At 40.2% G+C, this 22,528-nt stretch overlaps 1 protein-coding gene across 2 annotated transcripts; it reads right to left on the minus strand.

Annotated features, from left to right (window-relative positions):
• Positions 1-1,317: 1,317 nt before the first annotated feature.
• Positions 1,318-22,188, minus strand: LOC114299971 (type I inositol polyphosphate 5-phosphatase 13-like). 2 transcript variants are annotated; one of them, XM_028244807.2, is made up of 11 exons: positions 21,122-22,188; positions 16,939-17,191; positions 15,713-16,526; positions 14,404-14,528; positions 14,105-14,189; positions 3,680-3,845; positions 3,537-3,577; positions 3,176-3,443; positions 2,812-2,935; positions 2,370-2,730; positions 1,318-2,264 (listed from the first exon to the last, which is right to left on the minus strand). In XM_028244807.2, the coding sequence occupies exons 1-11, from the start codon at positions 21,927-21,929 to the stop codon at positions 1,650-1,652; spliced, it is 3,660 nt and encodes a 1,219-aa protein (XP_028100608.2). In that variant the 5' UTR covers positions 21,930-22,188; the 3' UTR covers positions 1,318-1,649. The 2 variants fall into 2 exon arrangements, with proteins under 2 accessions (XP_028100608.2, XP_082734449.1); XM_082878323.1 differs by having other exon boundaries at positions 3,537-3,845.
• Positions 22,189-22,528: the final 340 nt, after the last annotated feature.

Genomic DNA, 22,528 nt, shown 5'->3' on the forward strand with positions numbered 1-22,528 from the left:
ATTCATCAACACGCAAATAACATGTAACGAATCAGCTGTATGCCTACGCCTAGGCCTACGACTGTATGTCGATGTCGGGTAAAAAGGCGTCCTCCACAGCAATGTCAGGCATATCATCACCTTCAACTCGTCTTTGGCTTCGGCTTCGGCTTTGACTGGCACTAGGGATATCATATTCTACCGAAACTGGATCACAACCTCGACCTCATCCTCGCCCACACCCTTGTCCCCGTTCATGGTCAACATCCAATTCACAACGTCGTCTATTTGAAGGAGTAGGTGGGACACGTTGTTGATATTCAAAATCCATATTCTCTGCAAAAATTAAATACCCAAACAAAATAAAATTTTAAAAAAAAAATGATTCAAAAGTATTACCATGGATGCTTCAATGGGTACTAACATGGATGCTTAAAATATTGAGATTACCACAAATGTAAAAATAATACACAAAAGAAGGGAGAAAAAAAAAACACTGTTCGGAAGTTGCAATCCGAAAATATATATACTGTTCAGAAGTTGAAATCTGAAACAAAAAATTAATTTCGGAAGTTGATTGTTGTTTGAATTTAATGTATTCGGAAGTTGACTGCCGAAATAATCAAAAAGTTTCAGAAATCGACTGTTGAAATAAATAATCAATTTCGGATTCCTACTTCCGAACAAATTCCTCAATTTCGAAAACCCAATTCCGAACGGTTTGTTCACGATCCGTGGGTCTTCGTTCGTTTTCAAAATGAAAAAAACAAAACTCTACGTTGCAAATTAAATAGGAATGATGATTCAAAAGTAAACTCACCTAATGAGGATTGAAAATATGATGGAATGCTTCAATGGGATGCAGCTTGGTGAATAAAATGCTTCAATGTATTTGTACACCTGAGTTGCACACGGAAAGCTTCTATGTGATGGAATGCTTCAATGTATTTGCACACGATAAGCTTCAATGGGTGTGTATATCCTCAAGGTTAAAGATGGAGCTCAGCTTCAATGGGTGTGTGTAGCTGGGTTTGGAGTCGGGGGTGTGTGTGTGTGTGTGTGTGTGTGAGGGTAGATGTGGAATGAACTGTGTGTGTAGTGAGTAAACTAATTAGGAATTAATTTTTTTGGTGTGTGTAGTGAGAAGGATGTGCAAAAAGAGTATTTGGTGTGTGTAAATAGATGATCCCAGGAATAGACAACAATTTGAGCAAAACAAAACTTGCACATATACATTTGTCCAAAAAAAAAAAAAAAAACTTGCACATATACATGGGCACAAAGGAATGACTTGCTAATATAGAGCACATTATGAATAATGCTTATTGGCATCACAAATTTCAATGAGAGAATTCATGGAATATGTAACAGCAAAGATTTTTTTGTACCTTCTTCACATTACAGTAGAGCTTGCAGACAGAGAATTGTGTAAGCCAAAAAAATAAAAAAGAAAGGCCTGATATACAAAAAAGAGAAAATGATGGAACAACATGGTTCGGCCCGAAGACACCTGAAATGGAGATTCAATTAAGCTCCATGAATCCTTCTAAGTATTTACATCAACATTCTTACTGCTGCTGTCTGATGATGATGAGGAAATTGAACAGCCTTTTTTCTTATAAAAATTTGCAGTAGATAAACATTCTGTTTTCGCTTCTCCCGGCTCTACTTCATTTATCCATTTTTTTCCCTGTTTTTTTTTCAGTTTCTTTTTCTTTTTTTTTCCCTGTATGTTCAGATTCTTTTTCTTTCTTTTTCCCTGTATTTTGAGATTCTTTTTCTTTCTTTTTCCCTGTATTTTCAGATTCTTTTTCTTTCTTTTTCCCTGTATTTTCAGATTCTTTTTCTTTCTTTTTTCCTGTATTTTCAGTTTCCTTTTCTTTCTTTTTTCCTGTATTTTCAGTTTCTTTCTCTTTCTTTTTCCCTGTATTTTCAGTACCATGTAGACTTCGAGGCTCATCACCCAAATCATTGGCACTGCCAACATGCCGAAGGCGATGGGAATTCTCTCGGGATTTTCTAGAACTGTTATTTCTTGAATCAATAAGGACTGGCTTGGCTGCTGCTGAGAAGCAATGACGCACACGAACTCTATGACATCTTGTCTCAATTGAGCAACTGCCTTTTACATTCACCACCAATATCACTTCTTTATCTCTGGTGTCTTCAGACCACCAGCTTTGTGGAACCCCATCAACAAAATCTTCTAGGGTATGGAATTCTTCATGATGTACTGAGATCTCAACTACTTGATCAGGTTTGATTATCCCAGCTGCTGGTAACACCTAAAAACCACAATTATTATTTTTTTATTATTATATAATTAAGAAAATAATCATTAAGGAGATCATCATAAAAAAATTTAAAAAAAAACAAAGCATTATTACTACCTCAAGCCAACGGGGAAAACCAAAGGAAGCTCTTGGATAATACTCTGTAGGTTGTTCATCCTCTTTAATGGTAGACTGACCTTCACATATAATTTGAAATATAGCATTATCTGCCCCGCTTTTGTTGGTGATTTTTAGAATGGATGTATCTTGGTTTTGAAGGATAATGTAATTGGTACTGACAACCGTTTCTGGAACGAAACATAATTCTTGAAGTAAAGACCTGATTTTATCATTGCTTTTCATAACCTTCCCAAACTCTTCTCTCCTCACTGATCTATCAACACGTGCAATCTCAACATTGAGTTTGCACCGCACAGGTTTGTGATCACTTTCTGTCACATCCATACAAGCCTCATACCTATCAAGTAGAAGGAGATATAACTAGTTTTAAAACCGAACAAGCCAAAAAAATAAATAAATAAATAAATAGAAAACCTACTGCAATATTGAAGCTACTACAGGGCACTCTAAAGTGGACTCCGATGTAGACGATGACCGGTTGTCACGATATAGTATCCTGTCACACCAAGCAGGAATGCGCTTCTTCTCTCCAGAATCATATCCTGAAAAAGATAGACACACACACACACACACAAAACAAACAAGCAAAACAAGCGTCATTCAATATCAATGCTTTTGGGCCAACCCAGAGTGTAGTATAGGACAAACCCTTTGAAAAGCAAATGCCAAACTGAGGTCCTTCCAAACAAACAACTTCTGTAACTGGAAGAGATATTCACTTCTAAAACTAAGTTGGTAAAAAGTTCCAAGGAAAATAATATACCACTATCATCACATCATACCTCCTAAACCCGCTTTTCCCCTTTCGAACTTGTAAGTAGGAGGAAATTTGATGAGTGCCTCACGCATTCCTTGAAAAACTTTGCCAGCTTTCATCTCTGCTCTAAGTTGATCCTTTTCTCTAAGCCAGTCAAAGCTTCTTTGTGAAACAAAATCCCTTGCTTCATCATAAGATATTCCAAAAAGCCGATAATTAAAATCACCCAAAAATATGACCATATCAGCATCAGCTAAATCGGGTCTTCCCTCTTCGGGATTTTTTTCCCCATCCTGTTAAAGCAGAATAGATATTTTATATGAAAAGCCAGTGATTTAGAAACAAGAGAATTAACTTGAGAATGAAAAATCAGAATATGGTCTTACATTTGTACCCCGAAGCATTTGAACAGAAGTTGAGACACCAACTGCAACAGAGAGGACCAATGGCAAGCCAGAAGAATAAAGTAGCCAAAATAAATATGTGGAGAAGGCAAGAGAGCAAGACAAAAACAGGTATGGCACCATACCAGCAGCAGTATTAAGGAGGTTAGATGAGCGGCTGAAGACCATTGTCCGATAAATATGATCAAAGTCGGCATTGCGGCGATTAACTGCTTCCAAATGTGCAGCCAAGTGACAGTTAACAAAACACATTATGCGATCATATACTCTCAACCTCAAACCTACACCCCCCTGTTCAGAGACATATGCAGCCATGTAAATCAAAGCTTAACAAGAAATTATGAAAAAAGGGCAAAGAAGAAAAAGATGCATAATAAACTGGTTAATCAAGCTTAAACATTAGCTTTCTGCCTCATTTTGGGTGACAACTTTCAGTTGCATAGCAACTTTTCACTCTTGCAAGAAAATTGTAAGTGTATATATACACATGGCCATATTTGGACCATAAGAGAAGGAAAAATGAAAGAGATCTTGACATCTTGTCGACCATAGAAGTCATAGAACTGAGACAAGTCTGCAACCACATGAAGTTATTATCAGCAAATAATAGCCTGGTCTCATCATTATAACAGATGCGATCAACTAGAACTTAGGGATTCTATTTTTTTTTTTTTTTTTCTAATTCCTTGAAATGTGATATATCAGTAACATTCAACCTTTTTTGTACAGAGCATACTATTCCACTAGTGTCATATAATCAAAATCAAAACAAAATTTATCGTAACATAAACACCTGACACTTATTGCTGAAGTAGAACCTTCTGCAAGTCAACCACGTTGCATTCAACATCTTGTTACCACATATTTTGCCTATGTAGGAGAGGGTTCAAGAAAGGAGTTGGAAAATTCGAAGATCTTCAAAGATCCTTGAAGAACAACTTCGAATTCTCTAGAATATGATGAGAGGCTTAGATTCTTCAATAATCTCAACTTAGGAACACAACAACAAAGGAGATGATGGAGATAAGAGATTGGGTGAAGAAGAAGGCAAAATGGCTAGAGAATAGAATAATGGCAAGGCTCTCCCATGGATCTCCCACTTTCACTCTCAAGGTTGATAATGGAGAAGGGAAATTAGTTCTTTCCCAAGAGTTAAAAATCTCCAAAATCCATCCCTTGTAAAGCTATGGGTGGGTGCTATTTATAGGCACCTCATGATGTAGGATGGAGCCCATGTGCAAGGCACATGGGGGATATTTTCTCTAACCACCTTGTCCGAGGGGGTGACCTCTCCGAGGAGGTGACTTCTCCGAGGAGGTGACCTCTCCGAGGAAGTGACTTCTCCGAGGAGGTGACCTCTCCGAGGAGGTGACTTCTCCGAGGATGAGAAAACCCCGAAGAGGAGATCAATCCCTCGGCGAACCCTTCTTCTTAGCCACACCTAACCAATGATCCCCAATCATCCCAAAGGGTCAGGGGTAGTCCCAGAGGACGTCCTGCCGCAAAATATTGCCGAGTCTCATGGACCCCCCGGGGTCGTGCCACCTCGACCCGGGTATAGGCTAGTTTAACCGAAGAGTGAATTTATCTCCACTCACCGTCCTCGGGATCGGGTCCTTTGTTCGGACTCCATTACGCCCATGGTTCTGGTACGTAGACCCCGGAAAGCTCCGAGCCCGCAAGTGTTCTGGGACTCATTAACGGAGCGACTTCTAGATTGCGTCTGAATCCGTTCGAAGCCAAGTACTTCGGATCTCTAGATTCGTGGATCCGAATCCTTTCGAGTCCGAGTGCCTCGGATCTCTAGGCTTGCTTAATACCCTTTCGAGTCCGGGCACGAGTAAGTCTCTAGGTTCGTGGATCCGAACCCTTTCGAGGCTTAGAGCGATTCAATCCGTTTGATGGCGATAAATCTGGGCCCACCGATTCTTGGACTTGCGATAAATTCGGGCCCACTAATCTTGGGCTATTGGGCCTAAATAATTTAGTGGGCTCAAATTAGCCCCTCTTACATTTGCCCCTTGCGTGTATGAGAAATTTTAAATTTCTCAGACATGCATACTGTCATTTCTTCGACCCTGTTTCGCATCACGTTCCCCAAAAAAAAAAAAAAAACGTTTTGTCACGACAGAGTCTATGGATAAAGTTGATGACGCACTTCAATTTACAGAAAAAATTGACAAGCAAAAATTTTTTTTTTTTGTATTTTTTTTTTTTTTTTTTTTTTTACTCTCCACCAACCAAACCTGGACATGTAATTAATAAGGCACCAAATAAGTTGCTCAAAGAAAATAATAATAATTCTTTTCTTTTCGTGAAGCAAATAAAATCAAAAGTTTGACCATTTTTTTTTTTTTTTAACTCCAGAAGCCCAAATCAAAGGCCATCATTTATATATATATATATATATATATATTCAGGATATTTGAGAGAATATGCTAAGAATCAAACCTTTTTTTTTTTTTTTTTTTAATATAAGGGGAAAAAGACAAACCCTAATCTATAGCTAAATGTTTGTTGCCCACAGCCATTCGGCTTTCTCTCTCTCTACACAGAGAGACCAACCCAGGTCTCTTCTTCTTTTTTTGTTTTCTTTAACAAATCAGAGGCTAATAACAAACCAGAGGCTCTATTTCACCTGTTTTACTTCGGCTTAGCGGCCCAACTCCTCAGAGATCCAGGCACATCGGAGCTCGATTTCGCCGACCAACACCGACGCTGACTCGTCTGCGACACCACTGTCGCTGCTGTCTTGCGCCACCAGCTCATGCTATCACTAGCCTAGCTCGTCACTGAAGACCCACAAACCACCGTAGTCGGCCTATCCGAGAGTCAGCCGTGGCACTATTTTTTGCACGCGACCACCCAATTCGCGTAGCATGTGCGCTTCATGTCCAGCACCTGTGAGATCGCTGCTTCTATCAGACGCGACCGGCCAGTGCCGACCACGTCGCCCTCGCAACGCGTCGTTGGTCCGTCTAGCATCTTTCTTACATAGATCTCGGCCTTGCTTTGCTCTTCTGCTCCAAACACTGTCTACTTTGCCACTGCCAATCGGTGCCGTTACTTCATCACAGCAATGTCTAGCCGAGCGCCGTTCACCGCGCCGTCGGCCTTCAAGAGAACCAGCCGCAGTCTTGCCTTGCGTGGACAATCTGTACTTATGGCTTATGCCATTTGTTGTTTCTTCCTTCTTTTAGCTTCACGCCTTAACCATTGTTACATCAGATCTGTGAGCAAGTATTTGAAGTCCTCTTTTTGAACTTCTTATTTGTATAAATTCTGATTTATAAAATTTTGGATAATGTAACCCATAAATTTCTGCTGTTGCACATCTTGATGAAGAGATCTTGATTTTTTTTTTTTTTTTTTTTTTTGTGTGAATATTGGAATAATCAATGTTGAATCCTTGCTAATTTTATTGAAGAAATCTGCCTTTGTTGTCTTGAATCCATGCTATTGAATCTTGAACCTGTGTCGATAATTTTGACAATAATTTTGACATACATACAGGTCTGATGTTGAATAATTAATTATTGTCTTGTCGATCTTGTAGATGCTCGGAAGATAAATAGTGGATGCCCGATGCTTTGCCTTCGTCTTCGGCTGTTCAACGCGAACCACACGTCGCCCACTCAACGCGATGTGTGGTTTTGCCTAACACCATCCAGCTCGTTAGTCTCACAGTCCGGCGCTTTTTTTTTTTTTTTTTTTTTCGGAGTTTGAATCTCGATTTTTGCATACTCACTGGATTCGGCCGTGATTAATCAACGTGGACCTCGTCACCCTTTCAACGCGTCGTGTATGGTCGCCACCTTCTTTCCGACACCATTGCTGCCTCCGGAAAGAAGGTATGGTCGTGTATGGTCGCCACCTTCTGTCCAACGCCGACCACGCACGTTCGCCCACTCAACGCAACGTGTGTGGTCTTGCCCAGCCTAGCTCAGTCCTGTTGATTACAGTCTATAAAACCTCTCTGATTTCAACTTGAATTTCCAACATCGGCTTCGGACTTCACCCCTCTAACAGTCCCAAATTTGTGAGTATGAAATTCGGCTCCCTCTTCCTCTCGTTGAATAATAAAGATGATATATTGTTGTTTGTTTAACTTGTGGATGCTTGGGAAATACATAGCTGATGCCAAAATTTTGTGTGACCGTTGTAGCTTTACGTCGGCTTGAGAGGAGCCGGCCCGAAGAGACAAAAACTTGATTGTTGCATTTTTTCACAAGCTCGCTCAAAGGAGTAGAATTGTTGTAGCTTAAATAGATAATTATTATTTGTTGATGTTGCCCCATTCTGATAATGCCTGAATCATGATCTGAAATTAATATTGTTTGTCTCATTTGTTGGCTTTGCTATTTCAGGCAAATGAATTCTTGATTGAAATCCACGACCTCGGGGCCCTTGGAACCCGCACTAATGAGAGCAAGGGCTGTTCCTCGGAAGTCCGAACAAAAGCAAGACTGTCCCTCGGGAGTTCGAGCAGAAATAAGGCTGTCCCTCAGAAGTCCGAGCAGAAGCAAGGCTGTCCCTCTGAAGTTCGAGCAGAAATAAGGTTGTCCCTCGGAAGTCCGAGTAAGAGTCCACTCTACTTTGAAAAGAAATATCCTCGGAGCTCGTATTGATGAAATCAAGGGCTGTTCTTCAGACCCGCACTAATGAGAGCAAGAGTTGTCCCTCGGAAGGCTCTCCCTCTGAAGTTCGAGCAGAAACAAGGCTGTCTCTCGGAAGTCCGAGTGGATGGACACTTCTACTTCGGCAGCTAATGGAAGCAAAGGCTATTCCTCGAAGCTCGCACTGGCGGAGGCGAGATCTGTTCTTCGAAAGTCTGAGGCGGAGAACACACTCTACTTTAGTAAGAAAGATCCTTGAGACTCGCACTGATAGAAGCGAGGGCTGCTCTTCGGAAGTCCGAGTGGGAACACACACTCTGCTTCAATAAGAAAGATCCTTAAAGCTTGCATTGATGGAAGCAATAGCTGCTCTTCGGAGGTCTGAGTGGGAGTATACTTCTACTACGTCAAGAAAACTCCCTTCAGGTTGGTAACTGAGTCTACCATTCCTTTTTCTTCTTTGAGGGGCAACAAAAAATTGAAAACTGTTTCAAGCAACATAACACAATGAAGATATACAATGTAGAGAAAATAACTTTTAATGAAGATACATAATATGGAGGAAATAAATTTCTTCATAACATAAGAAAGATAGAACTTCATGGACAATGCAGTAAATGCAAACTGTAAATGTCATAGGTAGACTTCTTTTACGGAATGTTGAAATTTGCCCCTAGAGTTGCAAGATCATTTGGAAAGCTTTCACCAGCTGCTCGGGTTGTGGCCATCATGCACCATCATAAATAGTACACCATCTTGCCTCCTTCTCGAACTTTCATCACCTTCCGAGGAATAGGCGGACTTTCTGGTCTAGACATTGCCTGCTTACTTGACTCTGCCATCAGCTCCTTGTCATCTTTGATATCCTCCCAACGAGGAATTTTGACCCCTCGAGGCTTAGAGGTGGTGGGAACTTCTTCGACAGCCAGTTCGGTGAAGTAGATGGCATCAGAATAATGAGCTTCATGGATCTCGAAAGGCCTTTCTGTAGCCTGAATTGTCACCGTCTTCTTTCCCCATTTTGCCTTAACACACTGATGATAACTCGATGGTACAGCCCCATATCTATGCATCCAGGTCCTCCCTAGAATGATGTGATAATTTGTCTCAGAATCGATAATATGGAACTTGGTGGCCGAGCGAATCTCTCCAACGGCTAAATCAACTGTTACGCATCCGATAGTAACTCTCCTTTCTCCACCGAAGCCAGTGATGACTATCGGCTGCTTCACAATGCGTTCTTCAGAGATTCCGGCCTTTTCTAGAGTAGCGCGAGTCATAATGTTGATAGAGGCTCCACTATCTAGAAAGGCCCTTTTGAACTCAACCCCGTTAATAAAAGCAGTCACATAAAGCGGGCGATTGTGAGAAAAAGGATACTTCCGATCAACCTCGGAGAAAGTAATGGCACTAGACTGCTCTTTTGCCTTCCTCGGGATAGATCCCTCAGTCGACATGCATCCCTCATGGTGTGCCTCGGCTATATTAATGATAGACTTGGTGATTTCTGTTCTTGCCTCCTTGGAAAGTCCAAACTGGTCAAAGAACTGCTTGAACTTTACACAGTCTTGCAAGGTTTTGGCATAGTGATCCGGATCTTTTTCCACTCTTGGAGGCTCGTAGTTAACCATCTCCTCGGTCTCTTCAAAATAAGATGCCACATAAACATGGTGTCCTCCTCTTCCGTAGTACTCTTCTCCTCCTTCTGGATCAAAGGGATCTTCGCCATGAGTCATAAATGTTCTGCCCTCTGGATCGAGAGCACTTCCATAGTAAACTTGCTCACTTTCTGGCTCGAGGATGTCGTCCAGATAATAGTCATCGTCATCGAGATTAGCGATAGCCTCGATCATTGGGCCTTCATAGGCTATCATAGCAACATTCTTGCCCTTGTCTCGGTGTTGAGGATATGGTTGTTCTCGGATGTCTTGAGTCCCTTGCTTTTTGAACCTCAATTCGTCTGCCTCGACTTTATCTCTGAAGATTTTCCTGAGAGTCCAACACTTCTCTGTCGGATGTTTCAATGTACGGTGGTAGACACAGAATTCAGGGCTCTCACGGTCCTTTTTTGACGGCATTTCTTCAACATAAGGCAATTTTAGCTCTCCGTCAGCCACCCATTCCTTAACTAGAGCTTTCACTTCCTCGATTCCACATGGATAAGAAACATTCCCCTTTTCACCATTATATTGCTTTCTCTTCTGGCCTCTATGACCTCCTCCTTGTGAATTTCGGGTATCTGGGGCAGAGGCAGCAGCAACAATAGGTCCACGAGACGATTTGAAACTAGTCTTGTAACTGGCCTTAAATCCGGACTCCTGATCATGAGGAATGCTAATGTTCCGAGCTGCTTCTATTAATGCCGAGAAGGTGGGTAGCTTGTGATTAACTAGAAACATTTTGTATCTGCTCAATGCCCCTTCTAGACAGATTTGAACCAGATAACTCTCCTCGACTGCTTCATGACAATCTACGGCCTTGTCCTGAAACCTTTTGACGTAGTCAAGGATGTCTTCACTTTCTCGTTGCTTCTCTTTACACAATGTAAGTGTGGTCACCCTCTCCGCCACTTGAAAGAACTTGGAGTGGAATTTGTTAACCATTTCCTCCCAACTTCGGACAGAGTTTGGGGCCAAATTAACATACCAACTATATGCTCGGTCGGTGAGGGACTTAGAGAATTCTCTCAGTCGGAGAACGTGGTTTGAACCATGAATACCTAGAGTCTCGATGAATCGCACAACATGTTCTCGGGCATTTCCTTGTTTGCCGTCGAACTTGATGAACTTCGGCACTGTATACCCCTCAGGGTATGGATAGCTCAGCATCTCAATGGGGTAAGGCGGCTTGACGTCTGGATCAGGCAAAGAGGGTAAGGTCCTCTTGCCCCGTTCGAGATCGAACATGGCCTGCACATCGGCGAGAGTGAGAAACTGTTGAGGGAGAGAGTTTGATGGTGGTATTCCCGGGACTTGGCTTATGTACCCGAAGACTGAGCTAGGGGCGTCTTGGCCATTCTGGTGCTGCGAATTCATCATTGGTGAGGACATTTGACGATACAGGCCATCAGCGCCTATAGACAAGCCAGTTGGTGATGGGATATTGAATTGAGGCCCATAGAGTCCACCGCATGGCGCCGCTATACCGGGTTGTGCTTGCAGATTTGTTGTTGGCACCAAAGGAGGCCCGCTTGGTGCTTGGGTAACATTCACTGGTGGCGTAACAAGATTAGGTACGGGCATAGCTCCCTTTTGCGCCATCATGCTCCTTATGTTTTCCTGGACACCAGCAGTCGTTGGAGTGCCATTCATTACACCAGAAACTCCCCTAGTCACCATTGGATCTTGGCTCGGCACGCCATGGAGCCCGGGCATGGGCAAACTGCTACCGCCTACTGTGGTTTGAGCATGTGTTACTGTGGCTGTGTTGCCATGAGCCACAGGTTGATTGGGGCCTACTTCTCCTTGGATTTGATTTTGCGCTCCGGAGAGAATAACTCCACCACCAGTTTGATTCCCGTTTGGCGCCGGTGCAAAGTTAGAACTCATCACCAACATGGTGTGAGTGAGATTCTGAAGAGTGGTAAGAATCTCTTGCTGAGTATTCTGAAGTCCTTGAATGGCTTCAAGCAAAAGTGGTTGATCTGGAGTCATGGTTCTGTCATCACCACCATTAGAGGATCCTTGTTGGTGAACTTCATCTTCTCCCGCCATTCTTGTTGGAGTTGTGTGGATTCCAGATCTCGTTGAGACCATTAACCAATCCGCCTCCCCAGCGGAGTCGCCAAAATGTAGGAGAGGGTTCAAGAAAGGAGTTGGAAAATTCGAAGATCTTCAAAGATCCTTGAAGAACAACTTCGAATTCTCTAGAATATGATGAGAGGCTTAGATTCTTCAATAATCTCAACTTAGGAACACAACAACAAAGGAGATGATGGAGATAAGAGATTGGGTGAAGAAGAAGGCAAAATGGCTAGAGAATAGAATAATGGCAAGGCTCTCCCATGGATCTCCCACTTTCACTCTCAAGGTTGATAATGGAGAAGGGAAATTAGTTCTTTCCCAAGAGTTAAAAATCTCCAAAATCCATCCCTTGTAAAGCTATGGGTGGGTGCTATTTATAGGCACCTCATGATGTAGGATGGAGCCCATGTGCAAGGCACATGGGGGATATTTTCTCTAACCACCTTGTCCGAGGGGGTGACCTCTCCGAGGAGGTGACTTCTCCGAGGAGGTGACCTCTCCGAGGAAGTGACTTCTCCGAGGAGGTGACCTCTCCGAGGAGGTGACTTCTCCGAGGATGAGAAAACCCCGAAGAGGAGATCAATCCCTCGGCGAACCCTTCTTCTTAGCCACACCTAACCAATGATCCCCAATCATCCCAAAGGGTCAGGGGTAGTCCCAGAGGACGTCCTGCCGCAAAATATTGCCGAGTCTCATGGACCCCCCGGGGTCGTGCCACCTCGACCCGGGTATAGGCTAGTTTAACCGAAGAGTGAATTTATCTCCACTCACCGTCCTCGGGATCGGGTCCTTTGTTCGGACTCCATTACGCCCATGGTTCTGGTACGTAGACCCCGGAAAGCTCCGAGCCCGCAAGTGTTCTGGGACTCATTAACGGAGCGACTTCTAGATTGCGTCTGAATCCGTTCGAAGCCAAGTACTTCGGATCTCTAGATTCGTGGATCCGAATCCTTTCGAGTCCGAGTGCCTCGGATCTCTAGGCTTGCTTAATACCCTTTCGAGTCCGGGCACGAGTAAGTCTCTAGGTTCGTGGATCCGAACCCTTTCGAGGCTTAGAGCGATTCAATCCGTTTGATGGCGATAAATCTGGGCCCACCGATTCTTGGACTTGCGATAAATTCTGGCCCACTAATCTTGGGCTATTGGGCCTAAATAATTTAGTGGGCTCAAATTAGCCCCTCTTACAGCCTACTAGTGTATAACCTGCTTTCATTAATGTACCACCACTCCAAGTTATCGTGATCCCATAATTACATTTAATATTTATAACCTAGACCAGACTGCACCATATCATGAAACTACCAGAACATGAACTGAACTGGTATCACATCATGTTTACAAAAATGTTTTATATGAAGACACGTGCATTTATCACATGTAGCAATTGTATGGCTATTATGAGTTATTGACTGTACTGTCTCATACTTTTGCTGAATTAGTGGGAGAAAAATAAAGTACAAATAAATAAAGTTGTGGTTCATAGTGCTGCAATTGAAGGACAGATAAGAGGATTCTTTTGGGAAGTGTTTTGGATCAGAAGGTACAGAGAGAAGAATGAGAAGAGGGGAACAAGAAATTGGATGCTGTTTTCTCTAGATTGACTCTATGTTTTACTATATTGCAAAACACCTCCTTGACATCCTTATTGATGTACAATCTGATTACTCCGACAATCGAGTTCAATAGTTAATAGATGAAATAAAAGGTTGAAATATTACTTCAGAGGATTCAAACTCAGGAAAATGAAATACCAAACCCATCAGATAACTATTATCCATTAAACTTCCAAGCTTAGTTTACTGAATCTGAAAAAGTGGGATGATAAACCATGAGGTCCATAGGCATAAAGCAGGCTAACACCTCTAAATCCAAGCCCTGAGCATAAATAATGAAACTACCATTATGTGACAATAGATTAGAATAATGTAAGTCAACTATTCTTCCAAACACTCGATCTCATTTTCAAGCACACAAGCCAAATTGCTAAGAATGACATAGGAACTGAGAAGTACAAGACTTTGAGCAAATCTAATTAATGAGTGACAATGAGGCAGGACACCATTGAGAAATAGTTATCAGGCACATGCCAGCTACACAGCATCATGTTATACCACCATTGGAAAATGAAAAGAAAAAATAGCATCAAAAATCTCAAAGACATCGCAGATGATCACAGTGAAGAAAGACATACCTTATTACCAATTGCACGACCTAAGCCACAAGCAACAGCTGCAACATCCAAGTCCCCAACATATGTTCTAAGAGTCTTTCTTACCCTAGAGGCAAGAAATATCAACCATAGCATAAGGAATAAAGCAGTAAAAAAGGTAGACGCCCTAATGAGAACATTTTAGGCAGAAAAAAGATACCTTATCAAATATACTTTAAGAGGAACCAAGAGACCAACTGTATGTAACAGGTTTGACTCCCATTATAAAAATGAAACCAGACCACCTAGTGATCTTCCAATGATAAACATTAAACACTTACCAGATAGCTATTAGCAAGCCTGCCAGCTGTCTAGATCCTACGCGTTCAAAATTCGAGCCTTCATCCAAGATCTTTCCAATTGTGTCCTGCCACCATTGCCCAACGGAACTCCCTTCAAGTCCTACCTACAATTGACATAAAAACCAGTGAGCAAATCATACGTATGATGTTATGAGCATACACAATTCTGAGAGAGAGAGAGAGAGAATTAGTAAACATCAATTGCATCTTACAACTATACAAAGTTCACTAGACCAGGAAAACCTAAACAAATTACAATCGTAAAAAATTCAACATTTGTGCAGCTCGTTTTAAGGATTCAATGAATAATCAGCAAGAATAATTAGAAATTTGAATGTGAACAGGGATTCTTGTTACATAGATTCTTCTAGCTTACCCACATCAGCACATAACATCATAGGTACAAGGATGGATGTGTCCAACTCTGGTATCTATGTTACATGGAATCTTCTAAATGCATGAGGTATCCAAGTCAGACACTTGATATTTGGGGTTTGGGATATGTGTTCGACATGTGTAGTCGGAAATCACCTAGCAAACATATTTTGTAATTAAAGTTTACCATAAATCTATGCATAAAACCCCCATATTAGGAATGAAATGCTCTATCACATCTAGTGAACACCATTTCACCCTAGGAAGGGGGGGGGGGGGGGGGGGGGGGGGGGGAAGAGTATATTATAAAATATGAATTTGTTGTTGTGTTCCTGTGCCCTTGGAGATGAGATGAATCGGGCATTTAGACACATACCCACAACTGACACCCATACTTGAATCTATGTATCATAGCTGGTATCCAACACACATCCAACTTGGACCATCAATACTTAACATGTGATCATGAAGAAAGAGCTTACATTTTACAGTTTCTGCCAACATGAAGCGAAAGAGAGAAATCCCTTTTCTCCACATCCCATTTAATTTACTTCTATTTTGGTACAACATACTATATGTATGAAATGTGCCAAGTACGTATCCACACACTGTACTGCCAATTTTCAGAAGCATTTCAAGCCAAGTCCTTTTATTCAAAGATGCAAGGTTAAAAGGTTAATGTGCTGGTATTCTTATGTTATTAAGACAAAAATTAAAAATAAAATAAAAGGAAAGAAGAGTTCCAAAGTCAGTCAACTACAGTGACAATCCACTTGAAGTTGTTCACCAACTTCAGGCACAAAAATATGTCCAAAATTTTAATTTTTCTCTTAATTTAGAAAACAATTTCCAATGAAGTTTTTCCACATTGAGATTTCCAACAAGAAGCAAAATAAGTTCAAGACGGTCTTACAGTTTCTTTTGCTGCAGACATTGCCAAAAAACCTGCACCCATTTCCACCTCTTGCAACCCAACAACGACAATGCCAACATCAGACACTACAGAACCCAGCCATGACATAAGTGCATCATGAGAGGCTCTTCCTTGACCAACATTCCATGTGCCAACTAATATTTTAACATTTTCTTGTCTTTTGTACATTAGTTCGTTTTTAGCCAAATCTGACCGCAGTATGTTATCTATTGGTCCAGGAGATGAGATGTTCCATCCACGTATGCCACCATGAGTAGCCAAACTATAAACATAATCTCTCCCAACAACTAATTTTATTATAGGATTATTATGAGCAACCCAACCTGCAATTAGATTTCCCTCCAGATCTAGTATCTGGACCATACCACTCACATAACCAACCCATATTCGTGACCCCAAAGTGCAAAAGCATTGAACAGTACAAGGATGGTGATGGAAATCTTGCAAGCGATTTCCATTTCCATCCCACTGCACAAGTAAGCCATTCGAACATCCACTCCATATCATTCCATCTACAGTTAGCACTAGTGCTTCTATTCTTTTAGCATCTTCTGCAAATGCCCCTGTACCCTTAGTAGCAACCCGACGAACAGCATCTGCAGCTCCCATTATAGCATTACGTGAACGTTGCAGAAAGCTACTTCCTTGGGGTTTCTCCTTTTTTGATTTGGAAACAAACTTTACATTCATCTCATCTTCAGCTACTTGATCTGGAACCGATGACACTTCACCTTTATTGTCAGTCTGACCATCTACATTATATACTTTTACAAGTTCCCTTGTACGAGCATCCCTGCATTTCACCAACTATCAGGATAATTAAGATTGACAAATGAAATACAAAATTTCCTTCACAAGTAACAACGCATTCAGAAAGCTGTGCATTTTGTCCCTCAAATTTTCAAGCAAGAAAAATGGAACGGAAAAGTAAGGTTTTCCTTTCAAATTAAAAAAAAAAAAAGAAAAAGAAGACAACAAAAAAAGCCAATAAATCACTAAAAAGAGATTGCTAGGTCAGGTCCATAATTATTATGATTGTATTCATAGCCCCTTCTCTCAACAGGGAGATCTGTGGTTGCAACCTAAAAGGTTGTGGATTTAACAATCTCCAAACAAGAAGCAAGGTTGCTAACTTACTAGATCAATAATGTACAGTCCAGCAATAGATTATTCTAAAGGTGACTATTTATAATGTGCAAACCTACCACAAGGACAAGGATAAAGACCCAGCTGCCCACACTTTAGCTCTAACATTATCAGATAACAAGCACTTCACATCTGAAGAAGATATACTACAGGCACCATTAACTGTAACTTGGCTTCTAAGGTCAATGGCTGATCTTTCCACCAGTAATGTAGCCATGTGTTTTTCCTCTGGCGAGAGAGAGAGAGATTTATCAATCGCTTCCCACGGCCAAATCTTTATAACTCCACCCTCAGAACCTGACCATAGGTCACCTGAATCAAAGCAACAAAATGTTAAAAACAACTACATAATGTATAATAGCCTCTGAAAGACTTTTGTCATTATATTTTAGTACATTCTAACGAGCTCATATAAAATTTGGTCAATAAATGTGCCTAATTGGAGCATTGGACACTAATGCTTGACCAAAATAATGTTGTACAAATATCAGTTCACCAAGTTGGTAGAGTGAACTGATTCAACATTGTTTCAGACATGGGGTTAACTAATTAATCTATCCCAATAAACATGCATAGAAACTGAAATACAGATGGTGGAAATAAAACTTGGTTTCACATGTTTCTAGCACCAATTAACAGAACTATGCACTCATGTCAAATATTACAACGAAAAGATAGGTCATGACCCCATTATGTAACATGTGTTTATTTATTTAATTTTGAATGTTATTTATGTGTTTAATGTGTATATGAATGCATATCTATTCATTGTTCGAATATGTGTTGTGATCTCTGCCTAAAATCTGAAATTGAAGGTCTTAATGACTTTAGAAACCGAAATCGATAAGTTTAATTAGGATGACATAATTTTTAGAGCCTATTGGAAAGTTTGATTAAAATTTGATTCAGTTCAGAAAAATTAAGTTTTGATTAAATTAACTTAAGTATAATTACTGAGCTTAAGCCTCAATTAGCACCTTAAGCTAATCAACTCTTATATATGTGTTAAGATTAGAGATTTCATTATTTTGAGCTCAAAAATTTGAGAAGAGTTCTAGAGAGAGAGAGTGAGGCCATTCTAGAGAGAGAGGAGCTAGAAAGCTTGGATTTGTGCAAAGGGATTGAAGAATTGTGAAATAGAACTCAAATTCCTGCTAGATTGAACTAAATTGAAGACCTTAGGTAAGTGTTTAACTCTCAATTCATGAATTTAAAGTCATCAAATATGTGAATTCAAGAAGATAAGGAAGATGAACATGAGAATTAAGTTAAGGATGGTGAAATTGAAGTTAATTCATATATGCATACATATTTCATCATTTTTGAGTTTGATTTTCCAAGAATTCTTACATGCATGGAATTCATACTTGTTGATTTTAAGAGTTCTTCAAGAATTTACACTCAATATTGTATATGTAAACATTTTGAAAGAAAATAATTGAATTCCTTGCATGCATGGTTGGATTATGAGTTTTATTTTGAGAATTGACAATGGTTTTGAACATAAGGTTTGGAATTAGTTTTGCATTCATGTTTTTGAAGGAGTATTCATGGTTTAGGATATGTCATGCAAGGGTTTATGGCATTGAATTTGTGTTTTGAAGCTTAAATTTTGTTCTGAAAAATCCAGAATTCGACCACATCGCTCAAGTTGTGAAACTACCACTTGAGCGCACATTTCATGCATCCAGTATTTTTGCCGAGGCATTGCACGTGGCTCGAACGACCAAGTGACCGCTCAAACGACCAAGTGACCACTCGAGCGATCTCAGTTTATTTTGAACATTGGCTCGAGCGACTATCGAGCCTAGATTCGGACCATCCAGTACTTTTGTAGACCATGTGGTCCGCTCGAGCAACCATTCATCCACTTGAGCGAAGTGCCTTGTTTCAACATATTTTGAAAAGTTATATTCTTATCACATTTGCATTCTTATTCCATTCTAAGCATTCTTAGACATGAATTGAGCCTCCCAAAAGAATTAATGAGTAAGAACTTGACATAAGAGAATTGAATAAGTTAAGAATGATTTGATTAAGCAACGAGCCTCAAAGTGTGTACATGTTTATGTGATATGTAGGTTCATCCGCGAAGACGTGACAACAACCAAATCAATGTAAGTAAGTAATATCTTAATAAAGATATTTTTATATACGGTATTTTCTAAATGTTTCCAATGTGGCAAGTTTTTTCGAACTTATATGAATGAGCCTTCTATATGTCTGAACAACATGATATCTGTGAATATGATTGATGAGATACGAATGTATATGATGGACCTAAGGTCGTTCTGTATATTTGATAAGATGGATCCAAGATCATTCTGAATATCTGATAAGTTTGAATATCTATTATGTGTTGATCAAATGATCATTATACAACTGTAATTGATTAGACCCAAGGTCGTTCTCTAAACTTCTGTTATATGCTAGATCAGAGGTTGTTCTATCAAGTTTTGGACTTGAGGTCGTTCCATTATGATGAGAATTTGAGTATGAGGTTAAATATGTTAAATAATAGAACTCATTCATATAACTTCTTTACTTTGACGTTATTCACCAGGCGTTAGCTCCCTCCGTTATATATATATGTATGTAGGTGACAAGCGGGATGTCCAGCCCTAGTGAACCTGTAGAAGATTACCATGTTTTGTGAAGTCCGCTAAGAGTGCCTCACCGATAAGGCTTTTACTTTCGTTCTTTTGTTTTCTTTTATTGGTCATGTTTGACTTGTACATATGCTTTTTGATCTGTATGATGACGACTTGTGAATGATCTTTAGACATGTAATATTTATTTGTAGAAGAATGGATGTGAGTTATTAACGTATTTGTTTATGTCATACATGCACAGCTCATTGGACAAAATTTTATAATTCTACTTCTACTTCTAACCTCATATAATTAAATATGATTTAAATTTTGTCTGAGACTGTAGGTAATCTCATGATTACTGACCGGTTATGATCCAAACCTCTAGGGGCGAGTTTAGGTCATGACACCAGTCTTCCTAGATTGTACATGATTCCCAATGTTGGTTATCAAGCAAGGAAGCATGCTATATTCACTATTGATGATCAATCACAAATCGTTAGAGCAATCACCAATGAAGCACAGATAAGGACTTGAGATAGGGTAACACAAAACAAAAACAGTGATAAAAAAAAATTCTCAAAAAATTAGGATACATTTACAATGGGGGCACCACATTAATTATACATGTATTATATATTTGTACTACATACATTAAAATATCTCTTTTACATATGAGAAGTATACTCTTTGTGATAATATTAATTCGTTATAAAATTATATTATTCTCAATTCATATTTGATAATAGGACCAAACTAGGCAAGCTGGAAGTACAAGTGGAGGTGTTAGGGTGGTGGTGGCGGTAGTGGTGCAGTGGTGATGGTAGTGATGAGGTGGAGACGGCGGCGGCAGTTCTGGGCGTGGCAGTGGTGGTGTGTGGTGGTGGAGATGATGGGTGATAGTAATGTTGTGGCATTGATAAAATTTTGATTCGAAAAACATTTTCGGCTTTTCAAAACTCCACCCAAATAAGCTTATTTTCTATCCACTTTTGTTTTCCATATTACCAAATACCAAAAAATGCCAAACAAACGGAGCATTAGTATAATCACTGTATTCTACTGTTCTGGTCTTTTGGGACCCTCTAGAACCCCTTTGTAAATTTTTGGATAAATTACAAATACATCTCCCAATGTTTGTTTAAAATACAGATTAGTCTCTGTGGTTTGAAAAATTACAAATACCCCCTTATTAAAAAAATTTATTTAACAGAATTAATTGAAAAAATAAAATTCATAATTGCTCTCATATATAATAATAAAATTACCTAAATTATTAATTGAAATATATTTTTAATATCATTAAAAACTGTTAATTGACTTAATGATTTATTAATAAAAAAGGTAATTTGTTATGAAATTAGAAACCTCAGTGAGTGAAATGTAATTTTCAAAACCACAGAAGGCGATTCATATTTCAATAAAAATAGTTTAAAATAATTTTCAAAACCACATAAAGCAAATTTTTTTTTTTTTTTCCTTTGTACACCAATTAATATAAAAATGGTTTAAAAGAATGTCAACAGACATATATATTTTTATTTATATATAATTTACTATAAAATTATGAAGTATGGTCATTGTCCAGGTCAAAATGTAATATGCATGTATATGAATTGAATTGGGGAACAGAAGAGAAGACGAGTTTTACCATGAGAACTTATGACCATGGAAAGAATGGGACCGCGGTGAGCCAACCAAGAGAGACCTTCCTTGAAAGGAGAATCATCAACAACAGGTTGATCCATCTTCCAAGACCTAACCCTACCATCCTTATGGCCAGACCAAACCAATTTAGTACCAGAATCAACAATCAAACACATTGTAGGCGAAGTGTTTCCGGATTCGTAGAAGGGTGCAGCATCCTCATCCCCTCTCCGAGCCCTACCTCCTACTCCAATACCAAGATGGTACGCATCCATCAGGTTCCAAAACCTAACCCCGGACTCTTGACCAGCCCAAAGCTGGCTATCCGTACAAGCAATGGTTCTCAAGAATTTCCCAACCTGAGTCTCCCTAAGCGGGTGTGGCCTCAGCTCCAGCCCCGGCGGACGCCCCGGATGGACTGCAGCTCGCCCCGGGACCTTGAAGATCCCGGTGCCGCCGCCGCTGGCCACGAACTCCGTCATAGAATGGCGGAGTTCGTCGTCGGGGCTGCGATCGAGCTTCTGGTAGTCTTCGGACCCAGGGTCTCCAGGACCAGGACCAGAAGAAGCAGTGGAGCCGGTGGCGGTGGCGTAGGGATAGAAGTCATCGTCGGAGGAGTCGTAGTAGCGCTCAATGTTACGAGGGATTCGGTCCTCTTCGAGGCTGTGGTTGCGGAGTTGGTGGTGGCGCTTGTAATAGCCGCCGGTGTTGCTGCGCAATTGGTGGCTGTAGGAATGTGCCTTCCGGTGAGGCGGCGCGTCTGCTAGTGCCGCCAACGCCTCTCTGTCATCTTCTTCGAGCCGTTCACCCATTGTTTTGGGAAAGAGAGCGCTGTGTGTGTGTGGGAGAGAGAGAGAGAGAGAGAGGGAGAGAGAGAAAAGGAAAGAGTCAAAATGGAGATGGGGAGAGAGGGAGGGAGAAAGAAGAGGGCATCGGTTGGTTTGTGTGGGAAAGGAGCGCGGGAAGTCGGGCTAAGCTCCATGGCTTCGTACGGACAGGAATTTGCTTTTCGTTACAAGGTTGTCTCGTGTGCTTTTTAATGTGATTTTGAAAATATTAATTAACTTTTTCTCCAAATATCAAAGAGGAAAACCCTAACGTTAAACCGGTTTAGAAGAGATTTATAGTGAGTGAATTAATAATAAAAGAATTGTTAATGAGAAATTATTAAATTATTTGTATATAAAATAATAAAACAAATAAAAAAATATAAAAAACTAAATATTATGTTTAAAAAAAATTCCCAATATATAAAAAATAAAAAAATAAAAAAATTTATAATCCTCTCACTATTTTTCTAATATCATCTCTGCCTTCTCCTTACCAATCCCCCTTCCTCCTCCTTACTAATACCAAGGGATTACTAATCCCCTTCCTATCTCTCAAAACAAACACCCCATTCTCAATTCCA

The sequence above is a fragment of the Camellia sinensis genome, chromosome 7, assembly GCF_055761805.1.
Source record: "Camellia sinensis isolate YWXY chromosome 7, ASM5576180v1, whole genome shotgun sequence".
NCBI lineage: Eukaryota > Viridiplantae > Streptophyta > Magnoliopsida > Ericales > Theaceae > Camellia > Camellia sinensis.